At 37.6% G+C, this 12,175-nt stretch overlaps 1 protein-coding gene across 1 annotated transcript in view; it reads left to right on the top strand.

Annotated features, from left to right (window-relative positions):
* Window positions 1-6,677: 6,677 nt before the first annotated feature.
* Window positions 6,678-12,175, top strand: part of LOC141436599 (uncharacterized) — a 9,957-nt gene continuing 4,459 nt past the window's right edge. The window contains exon 1 of the mRNA XM_074099596.1: window positions 6,678-6,740. Within this exon, the coding sequence (XP_073955697.1) occupies window positions 6,678-6,740 (63 nt within the window). The remainder of the gene's footprint in view (window positions 6,741-12,175) is intronic.

Raw genomic sequence — 12,175 nt, 5'->3', positions numbered from 1 at the left:
ATTAGTTAAGTAGACTTAGGGCCTGCACCACTTGTCGACTAACTTTATGTGACGGATATCAGTGATGCCGTCTCTGTTTGTTTTGTCCGAATAAACAAAGACGCATTACTTTTTCTGAAACTTAAAGTTAGTCGACAAGTAGTGAACAGGCCCTTGTCTTCAGGAGGTACCTAGATTACGAGTAAACGTATTAAGAGTCCACCCACGCCAAACGGCGCGAGCGGTTTTGTACCTCACCCCCGCGACCCCTCTGAGATAGATCGCGTGCAACCGCGATTTGTTCGTAGGCGTTATCTGACAGCGACGCGTTTTCGCGCGCAGCGCGGCGAAATACGGTACCGCTAAAGTTTTCAGAAATGTCAAAACGATCGTTTGTTATGGAGTTTGTATTGAATACGTCATAGACTGACTGCTATGACAAGGCTATGACGTTACAATTTCCCACGTTCAAACTGATTCAATTTTATGTACTTAGGTACTTAGGTAATTCGTTTTTATTAACTTGAAAATCGCCAAAATTACGAAAAATGTGAAAATTCGGTTATTATGAGTATTTTCAAAGCTGCATTCCAATACAATACAATGACTCTTTATTGTACTCCGGTCTGAGTGGAGAGCCTTGGGAGAGGCCTATTATGTCCAGCAGTGGACGTCTTTCGGGTGACACAATACTAAAGTTCACCTAACTTTTATTTTCTTAGGTACACTTTAATTTAACTATGGCCTATGAAATACACCTACATTTCTAAAAGTGTATTAGTAATTTCTTGCTAGAGAAATACCTATATCAAAATATTAAAAATTAAGCAAGATATATTTCTCAAAATGTAGACAAAACTGAAGATAACTTATAATACCTATACTCATTTAGGTAGGTATACACTAAAATATGGATCCATTTGCAGATAGGTATCGATTTTTTATTTGAAAACCAAAACCTCATTTGCTTCGTACAGTCGGATAAAACATTCAAAGGACATAACATTGCCTGGCGGGCAATTTTTTCAATCACAAGTGGACATTATATTGAGTAAAATTACCCACGTTTATAATTTTATAAAGCACTTACGTTTACAAACTTAAATTTTAATAAACACAAAATAAACATTGTACTTTGCTCTGATAACTGTTATTTTTATATGTTTTATGTACAATAGAGAGTTATAAACCCTTTATTGAACAAAAAATACTCATTCGTGACAATCGATTTTATAAGAAAATGGCCCTAAGGCAAAGTTGACGGTTTTTTGCCCAAAATTCAGAACCAACATAAAAAATACAACCGAATTGATAACCTCCTCCTTTTTTCTGAAGTCAGTTAAGCTCAGGCTTCTAATAGACTCTCGTTAATAATCCCCTTTTTACAGCCCTTAATGCACAATGTACTTTTGTGTCAATATTAGTTCCAATTCCAAATATTACCCGCTATGATCCTGTTACAACAAGGCCATAGTCGGTAGGAAAATACAAACTGAAATATAGATGCACAGAAAAACCAGAAAAAGAGACCAGCATCCTCAGCATGACAGAGGTGTCAACTTCTAGATTTTTTCTCGCCTGCTTGCCTAAATATCAAAATTTTCCAGGCGTTACTCCAAACAGGGGACAGGGGGTCCTGTCAAAAATCAGCAATTTGTATTCAATCAGTGTTCTATCAATGTCGTATGTATACAAACACCTCTATATTATGTTTGAGTTTTCTAATAATTTTATCATATTTATGAGTTAAACGCTAATAACCAATAACAAATTATAACAACAACAGTTTGTATATGACACTAAAAACACCGATTGAATACAGAACTAGGCCACGTATGTCCCTTATTTTTAATAGGAAGTACCACCTACAAAACTTTGATATTTCGGCAAGTAGTAGGTCAATGTATGGTTAATTCTTAGAAAAAAAAGTTAGAGGTGTCACTACTTCAAAACCAAATAAAAGAAATGTGTCTTTTTATTTGGTATTTTTTTTAAATTTATATGATTTTTGAGTGGCGATGTAAATCTATATAAAGAACAACTTTAAAATTTGAAACAAATCGCTTGATTACATACTGATAATAAATACATAAAAAAAACAAAAGTCAAGAACTGACACAAGTAGGATATTCATACTCAACATAAATATTCTTGGAGATACGAGTACTCGCAGAAAAACTGTGCCCATTTGATAAAAGGGACGGCTTACTAGAAAACCAAACTATGAACTGTTACCTAACGACTAAATGCAATCACTTTGTCTGAATTAATAAATTATTTACTATTTTAATTGTACTTTAGATTTATAAAACTGGAGTTCCAAGAGTGGAGAAATTACGTATAAAGAAAGAAAGAAGGATATTTTATTAACACTAATACAAAAAGCACAAAGTGCAGTATTTGAACCTGTAAGTGAGAACTTTTTCTACTATTATAACGCATGTGGGCAATGTTGTCTAAATAACTTTGCCCGTTATAAAATTCAATCAATAAGTTACTTTGCCCAACGATTAATAAAGTAAATATTTGTTTTATATAAGTCATGTTATTTAGTGGGTGTCTCAAAATAATGTAGGTACTTACTGTACTAAAATAGTGCTTGTGTAGTGTAGATGTATCATCATCTGGTTCAGAGACCTCAGTGCGTTTTTTTACTGTAGAACATGTTAATCCAGGGTATTTATTACCTGTATGGCAAATTTCATGCAAATCCGTTCAGTAGTTTCTACGTGAAAGAGTAACAAACATCCATCCATCGCCATACTTAAAAAAATGTTTAGAATTTTTTTGTAGAGAATTTATGTAGATTACTTATGTTTTAGAACATTTTTTGCTGTGGTTTACGAGTTATTTACGAAAAACTAAATGGGACTTTTACACAAACTCCTCCCCACCCGTTAGCTCTACCCCCACCCATCAGTACCTACTTTTAGTATGTGGTCTTAAACACCATCCCCTACAACTATGCCAAAATTGACTTATACGCGAGATTTCCCGGAGAGGCAGTTTTTGGTCTTCGTTGGGTAGGCTATATACTCGTACCAGACACGTATTAAGTTTGAACACATGTCCTATATTCCTACTATGGTAGTTATCAGTTTATAAGTAATAGACAAATATGGAGCCAATAAAACTATTTAGACTACTAACCAATTTTTCTGTACTTACCTAATTCTTGTAATAAACAACACACTTACTTTACAACTTCTGACATCTTCTGACATGTTGTCTGTCATTGTACGAGTATGAGGGCTTCTTGTTTTTTTGTGCGTTATTTAATTTATTTCTCGGTGTTGACTATCCTAAAACACCTTAAATACCCAAAATACAGTGATAACGTAATTTAATAATAATTTCCTTACTCATAGATTGAGTGTTATGAAAGAAGTGTAAATGTAAAAGTTTTTTTTCGTAAATGAATTTGTGGAGAAAAGCGACGCAGGTCAATCAGCAGAGCACCTAAGCGCTCACTGTTTCTCTGCGTTGAAGTGACAGAGAAGCAATATGTCGTCGGCGTGGCGTAAGTCTTTGCTCATCAAAAATTTGGAAATAAAATAAATGCAAAGAAATTACGATTTAGATTTAAGAAATAACACGACAGATATTATTATTACGTTTTGTTTGTAAATCAGACTTAGTAATTTGATTTAGTGTCTTTATAAATAACGGAGTATTTTTGGTTTCTAAATCAAAGTAAGAGCTCACTTTGGCAATAAAATATCGAGCCAAATTAGTTTAATCGTGTTTTGAAAGCAACGACTAACTCAGGAATACGATCAAGATTATCGTAATATTTTTTTTATTGCCACGAAGTACACCAATTTTATAACTGTCTGTTAAAAAAGCAGTGATTGGAGTAGGTCGCCTCTTAGGAACGCACTTTGTGTTGATTATGTTATGAGTGGCTATCTATGATAATACCAATTACCTCCCGCCTTTCTTTCCGCGGGCCGGACTTGGCCCGCGGGGCCGCAGTTTGGCGAGCCTAGTATACGTCATAATTTTCAAAATCAAATGTAATTCATTGCCTATTTTTTATGTATAATTCATAAGTGCTAAGTAAAGAAAAAATATTTTTAAATACATCTTAATAATGTGTGACCATCTTACTTTCCGAACACAACAGCGCTAGCACTGCAGTTAGGCTGCGTCCCCACCAGAGATGTAAGAGGATGTTGTGAGAGTAGGATGTCACGAATATTTGTATTCGCATTCGCATAGGGAATAATTCGCATCATTTTAAACATTCGCATTCGCTTAAAACGATTTGAATATTATATTATATATATTATATATATCATCATCCCAGCCTACATACGTCCACTGCTGGGCACAGGCCTCCTCTTCAGAACAAGAGGCTTGGGCCATAGTTCCCACGCGGCCCAGTGTGGATTGGGAACTTTGCACGCACCATGAATCGCTTCGCAGGTTTGTGCAGGTTTCCTCACGATGTTTTCCTTCACCGCAAAGCTCGTGGTAAATTTCAAACGTAATTCCGCATATGAATTTCGAAAAACTCATAGGTGCGAGCCGGGGCCCTGGCTTGCATTATAAGACTTTAAGACTTTGGATTTTAAGACTGTAGTAAGTATTTTAATTGTGTTATAACGCACACAATATTACTTATTTTTTCGTAATGGCTACGGAACCCTATCTTGGGCGTGTCCGACACGCTCTTTGCCGGTTTTTTTACAAAATATAAGCTTTGTGATCCCGCCGGCCTAACAGTTAGATCCTTTTCTGGATCGTTAGTGGCCACCTCAGAAGAAATGTGACGAGCTTAATCCACTCAGCCACATTTAGAAATGACACTTAGCCGAATTAATAGGGCATTTAAGAGCTCTTGATAATACTGCTAAATGTGCCCGTGGGGTATTATGAAAATTAAGCTAAACTCAGATTAGAACGCGGTGCACAGTTTGCGAGACAGTAAAGAACTGGTCAACATTCGCTCGGAAAGGAATTGTCATTCACTCACTCACTTCTATATGTCTGTGCATGAAAATTGCGGTCAATGTTAATATTTCGTAAGAGAACATTTATTTATTTATAAAATCTTGACCTGGTTGAACGGTTTTTTATTTTGGATATTACTTCAAAATACTTAAAATTCTGTATTCAATGAACAATTATTACCTATGTACTTTATAAAGTATATTTGGCCGTTATTCTTAGTGTTAATTGGTCCTTTATAAAGTACACGAGGACTTAGGAGGATAATAACGTATTATAAGCACATAGCAAAATAATTTAAAGAAACGCAAATAATACTTACCTAAATATAAACGTAATACTTATTTCAAAACTTAATACTAAATTAAATCTATAACCTAACCAACAATAAGTTGGAAAACCCCCGACATTGTCACTTCAAAGTTCAATAATATCTCAAAAACGCCTGAACCGATTTTGATAAAACATGTCTAAAAACCATCGCTAGAAAACCTCCTTTCAAATGATAAACCCGCATTCAAATCGGTCCACCCGTTTAAGAGCTACGGTGCCACAGATAGACAGACACACATAGCGGTTAAACTTATAACAATAACACCCCTCTTTTTTGCGTCGGGGGTTAAAAATACATGTTGCATGACGAAGACTTGCTTACTGGTGTCCATAAAAGTTCACTTGTAATGACTACAATAAACATAACATAAAATATGTACCTAGGGCAGACAGGCCACAGTTTTAGTGCTAGATTTAAAGAGCTTGTTTTGGCATTTAGGAATGAGTGTCCAGATGGATCAAATTTTCTCTAAATCTCTAATCTAATCTTTCGAACACTAGACTTGTTATGATATGAACTTACCTACTGTTTTTAATCAAAGGTCTAGACTCTAGAAGTTACACTGAAATTTCCGTTTAATACAGTACTCCCCAAGCCGAACTAGCTCCGTAAATGTTTAATTAAAGTTAATAATTAATTAGTTTTCGTAAACATAACGAAACACGAAACTGTGGTTTGATTTAGAATAAATATTTAACTTCAAAACTTAGGTAAGTAACTTGTATTTTGATATTTTGTAAGTTTTGGATATGTACTTAGCTCTATCTCTAGAAACTGGTTAAAGTATAGATTAGATTGTCTAAGCACACATGATAGTTATGATTTACTTAGATATTTATAACTAGCTTACGACCGAGACATCGTCTACGTTGAATAACTCCATGGTTGGTTAACATGTTAAGATTGGTTTTTTGGAATCTTTTTGTATTTTTTATTTCAATTCCAAATTGGGTGCTGAAAGTTTCTCGATGAGGGCTACAGCATAGATGTCGCTAGTGTCGCTGCTTAAGTGACTAAATAAGAAAACAAAAAGCTGAGATATGTGGTGCATAGGAGAAATTCGTGTCTGTATCACTGTCCAGTGGTGGTGTAGTGGTATAGCACGTGGCACGGAATGCCGAGGACCTGGGTTCGATTCCCAGCACTGGTCTTATTTTTCTGGTTTTTCTATGCATCTATATTTTAGTTTGTATTTTCGATATGGGTTAACATGTTGTTTGGTTTGTTGGTTGTACGCGCCAAAACGAGCAATAATTGTACATGGGCGACCGAACTTTGCTGGGACTAAAACTCGAAACGAGTGTTTTCCCAAAGATAAGACCAAGCTAGATCGATTGTTCATCCCTGAAACCCTCTACATTAGGTACCAAATTTCATCGAAATCGTTAGAGCCGCTACCAAGATCGCCAAAATGAATAATACACAAGTATTGCTTGTTCGCAAGGATATAAGATTAAGTAGAAGAAAAGGTTTGGTAAGTAAATTGAAGAAAATAGATTCCGTAGCTATCCAGCGTTTTTTTTTTGTTAAAAAAAACTTTTTTATACCATTATTTTCCTACCTCCTTTACGAGTATACCCTTATAATATATCTATATTGTGTATCTAATAATCCTATTGCATGTCAAGTCAACCTAGTGTCAACACTCAACAACATCGCGTGTTGTTGAGTAGTACCGTAGCTCTTCAACGGGTGAACCGATTTGAATGCAGTTTTTTTATATGAAACCAGGTGTTCTAGCGATGGTTCTTAGACATGTTTTATCAAAATCGGTTCAGCCGTTTTTGAGATATTGAACTGTGAAGTGACAAAGTCGGGGGTTTTCCAATTCTTTGCTGGTTAGGTTATATTGAGAATAAAACAAATGACCTGCGCCATCTTGCATTCTCGGCTGCCACAGGTTTTTTTGGGAGTTTCATGGGACTTTAGTGAAATAGCCGAATTTCAATTCAACTGCTGGATCTAAATAATACATAGTTTACACGAGCGAAGCCGCGGGTAAAGTCTAGTGCCACTAATATAAATGCGAAAGTTTGTAAGTCTGTTTGTTACGTTTTCACGTCTAAACCACTGAACCAATTTAGATGAAATTCGGTATACAGATAGTTTCAGTCCCGGGGAAGGACATAGAATAGTTTTTTTTACCGGAAAACTGCATAGTTCCCGCGGCCAAGTGATAAATGAATTCTATTCGGATGGAGTCGCAGGTAACTAAGCTAGTACAATATATTTTGTCTTTTAACTCCTTTCATAACATTTTCACGCAGCTTGGTTATAACTTATCTTCTATTATTCCGAAAATACATGACATGGACGCACAGAAAAACCAGAAAAAGAGACCAGCGCTGGGAATCGAACCCAGGTCCTCAGCAATCCGTGCTGCGTGCTATAACCCCTACACCCTACACCACCGCTGGACAGGAATCTAGACACGAATTTTTCCTATGCATACATATCTCAGGTTGCTTATTTCAACTACGCTACTTATGCAGCAGCACTAGCGACATCTATGTTCCGCTCTCATCGAGAGATGTCACACTCTTTCGGAACCGCTCACCCAGACAAGAGATGTCGCTACTAAGCAATCAAATTATGATTGGTTTTTTGGAGTCTTTTTGTATTTTTTATTTCAACTGCAAATTTTGTTACTTTTACGGGTATCCCGTGAAACCATATCCAAAATACAAACTGAGACATGGACTTTCAACTACAAACAAGCTCGAACCCACCTACTACAGCTCTCTGCGGATTTCGATGGCTTGTATTATCTGCAGCGGTGGAATAAATAGGTTATTTTGTCAAACGAATGACCTGCCAATATGAAATGGCGGCGTATTGTTTATTGTGTGTTGTTTGTTGGTAAATTTAGGGGATTGACTTCGCAGTTGAGGATTTATCATCATCATCATCTCAGCCGTAGGAAGTCCACTGTTGGACATAGGCCTCCCCCATAGAGCTCCAGTTGCCTCGGTTAGAAGCGGCCTGCGTCCACAGTGAACCTGTAGCTTTAATCAGATCATACATCCAGGTCTCTATTTAAGAACTTTTCATCACACTTGCTCGTAAACAGTGTCGTAACATGCAGGCTACCTTGGTTGCAACCCCCAAAATAAAACTCTCGACCTTAATGTGCTTGTCATGAAGCCCGTGGTCGGTAAATGAATCATTGCCCGCACTAATTTTCTTGTCATGAAGCCCAAGGTCGGTAAATGAGTCAATGCCCGTACTGATGGTGCTGCGCGCGCTGCTGCAGGACCACATGCACACGCACGCTGCGCCGCATGCTGCGGGAGAGGGAGGGGGAGGGCGACGCTGCCAATAGCACAGCCTAAGGTATCGCCAATATTTGGAACAATTATATTTTTTCTTTTAGAAATATAAAATTTTACTCGCAAATGTGATGAAAAACATTGTATGTCGCACGGGCGGTACTAGAATTACGAACATCGACTCATTAATAGACTCTCGTTCGTAATTCCTTATTTACCGCTCTTAAGACACAATGTACTATTTCACTTTAACAATATCTTTAATTTTCAAACTGATTCTACGACTTCCAAAGTTCCAACCCTAGGCACCTAACATAGTAGAACTATCTTTAAACCATTCCATTTCTCTTACTTCATCCCCTAAACGATGGCCAGTAAAAGAAACGGTATGAACGAGTACCGGATCCAAAATGGCTGTAAAGAGTACCGTCATAACTCAAGCCCAGTCAGTGATAAATACGCCTCATTTAGCAGATAACCTCTCGGCGACCTCCTAATTACTCTCACTTAGTTATGTGCTTATTAGCATTTAAAATGGGGGTCTGCAAAAACATAGTAAGTAAAGCAATTTAAATTGTTAGACGTTGTAGTGGTATTATATCGATGCTGGGTGAAGAACTAATAAGAGACCAAGGGGCCAGCAACTAATCTCTCTCTTAGAATTGGCCAGTTTCTTGTATTATCATCACCAACCCAGTCTGCATACGCCCCACTGATGGGCACAGGCCTCCTCTCAGAATGTGAGAGCTCGGACCCTAGTAACTTTAAACACACCATTCTATGCTTCGAGTTGTCCAACTTTTGGTTTCCCCAGGTCCAGGGTCACAATTGTAGAGCTTTAAGTTGCTTGACAGAGTTCTAGACTACTAGACTTGTATCGAAAATACAACCTGAGACATGGATGCACAGAAAAACCAGAAAAAGAGATCAGCGCTGGGAATCGAACCCAGGTCCTCAGCAATCCGTGCTGCGTGCTATATATAACCCCTACGCCACCGCTGGACAGGAATCTAGACACAATTTTTTTCTATGCATACATATCTCAGGTTGCTTATTTCTACTATGCTACCTAAGCAGCAGCACTAGCGACATCTAGTTTCGTCGAGAGACGTCACATTCTTTCGGAACTAACCGCTCACCTAGACAAGAGATGTCGCTACTAAGCAATCAAAGAATGATTGGTTTTTGGAGTATTTTTGTATTTTTCATTTCAACTCCAAATTTGTTACTTTTACGGGTATCCCGTGAAATCATATCGAAAATACAAACTGAGATATGGATGCACAGAAAAACCAGAAAAAGAGACGAGCGCTGGGAATCGAACCCAGGTCCTCAGCAATCCGTGCTGCGTGCTATAACCCCTACACCACTGCTGGACCGCTCACCCAGACAACAGTTTGTAACAGTCTCAGTTTGTATTTTTGATATGGTTTCACGATACGAAATAAAAAAATACAAAAGACTCCAAAAAACCAATCATACTCATCATCATCCCAGCCTATATACGTCCACTGCTGGGCACAGGCCTCCTCTCAGAGCAAGAGTGCTTGGCCATAGTTCCCACGCGGGCCCAGTGCGATTGGGAAATTCACGCGCACCATTGAATTGCTTCGCAGGTTTGTGCAGGTTTCCTTACGATGTTTTCCTTCATCGCAAAAGCTCGTGGTAAATTTCAAATGTAATTCCGCACATGAATTTCGAAAAACTCAGAGGTGCGAGCCGGGGTTTGAACCCACGACCCTCTGTTTGAGAGGCGATAGGTCAAACCACTAGGCCACCACGGCTTAAATCATACTAGACTTGTTTTTTACTGTTTTAGTTTTTTAAAGTTTTTAATGCTTGTTTTGACTTTTTTTTAATGTAAAAATAAAGTTTAGTAAGATTACCATCATCTCAGCCTATAGGTATGTATGTATGTCCTCTTAGAATGAAAGCGCTTGGGTCGTAGTTCCCATGCGCGCCCAGTGCAGATTGAGAACTTCACACACACACCATTGAATAACAATGAAGTTATGTACAAGTATCTACTCACAATGTAGTTAATTATATAGATCGATAAACCTCAATTTCACAATACTGTAAACAGTTTGCTCTTTTTTTTTTATTCAATAGCCAAGCAATAGATCGTATCTGGCGATTAAGTCGACTTTATTTTTTTATAGCCAATAGGTAACCTATCTTGATGCAACTGCAGAAATTTTCTATAATTTCAAATTGACTTTTGCATTTTAATAATAAAAGAGACGACAGTATTCTTAGCCTAGCAGTACTGCAGCCGAGTGATGTTGACAGTAGGTACTCTTTTTTTTTTATTCGACTGGATGGCAAACGAGCAAGTGGGTCTCCTGATGGTAAAAGATCTCCACTGCCCATAAACATCTGCAACACCAGGGGTATTGCAGATGCGTTGCCAACCTAGAGGCCTAAGATGGGATACCTCACGTGCCAGTAATTTCACCGGTCACTCAACAGTTCGCTGCTGTTTAAAAGTGGACATATAATTGTGTTTTTTTTTGTGCAGCTTCTATTACATTTGACGTTTGAAGGTCTTGCCAGTACAAAATATAATTCTCCTTGTCATGTTCTCCTTTTTGTTGTGATTTTTGGATGAGAAAGAGGGTAAGCAAATAGAACGTAAGTCGGTTTCGTTCGTAACAGTTCATCTGATTATTACGAGTACTGCCTTTTCGCAACGTAACGTTTGGCAACCGGTTTCATTTGGCAACTTTTCATTTCGCAAACTCTAAAACTGTTAATTTTTCAGGATTTATTTCAGGGCCATCACGGCAGAGTGGAGAAACGCCGATGTGTTTTAGTGGGTATGCTAAGTTCAGAGAGTCCCACATAACTTTCCACGGAAGTATGCATAAAGCATTTTCACATCGCAAAAAAAAGGTTGGTTTTATTAAAATCCTGAAATATTTACAGCTTCAGAAATATTAAACAGTTGGGAAATGAAAAGTTGCGAAATGAAACAGGTTGCCAAACGTTATTCGCCGAAACATTAGTAAACCGATTATTAACTAGGTGGCGCTAGGATCAAGTTTTAATTAATTTTTAATTAGTTCATCAGTTTTAGTATCAAAAATTATTGCACACATTTTTTTATTGACAACAACAAAAAGTAATAAAGGTATAATAGTCAGTTAAAGGTCCAGTGACGTCACACCGTGCGACATGGCGCACTTGGCACGACATCAGGTGATGGGCCCCTGGCCATATACTACGAAGAGCAAAACTCGAACTTCGTATGTTGCCGTACCACTGACGCTTATGTCATTTAATACGCGAGTGAAAGGGACGGTGCGATACGAAGAATACGAACTTGCATTTGCGAGTTTCGTGGTAGCCCCCCTGCTCCCGAACTTTGCGTGCTTCATCTTTGTCATTTTTTGTTTGATTGACGAAAGAAAATATACGTATCCAATATTTTGTGATAATATAACTCGGACTAAATAGTCTAAGGGGCTGTTTCACCGCCCATTGATTAATTTTATTTGACAGATCAATTTAATTGATGGATTTTGAAACAAAGTAAGTAAGTATAAGGCTTTTTTTACCCTGGAAAGTACCCTGGAAGTTACTGCAATTTTCTGCCGTCAGAGTGCAGCACTAGCACAAAACCGTAAACAGTTTTTGA

The sequence above is a fragment of the Choristoneura fumiferana genome, chromosome 16 (genome assembly GCF_025370935.1).
Source record: "Choristoneura fumiferana chromosome 16, NRCan_CFum_1, whole genome shotgun sequence".
In the NCBI taxonomy this organism is placed as follows: Eukaryota; Metazoa; Arthropoda; class Insecta; order Lepidoptera; family Tortricidae; genus Choristoneura; species Choristoneura fumiferana.
This window is presented reverse-complemented; position numbering and strand designations above follow the sequence as displayed.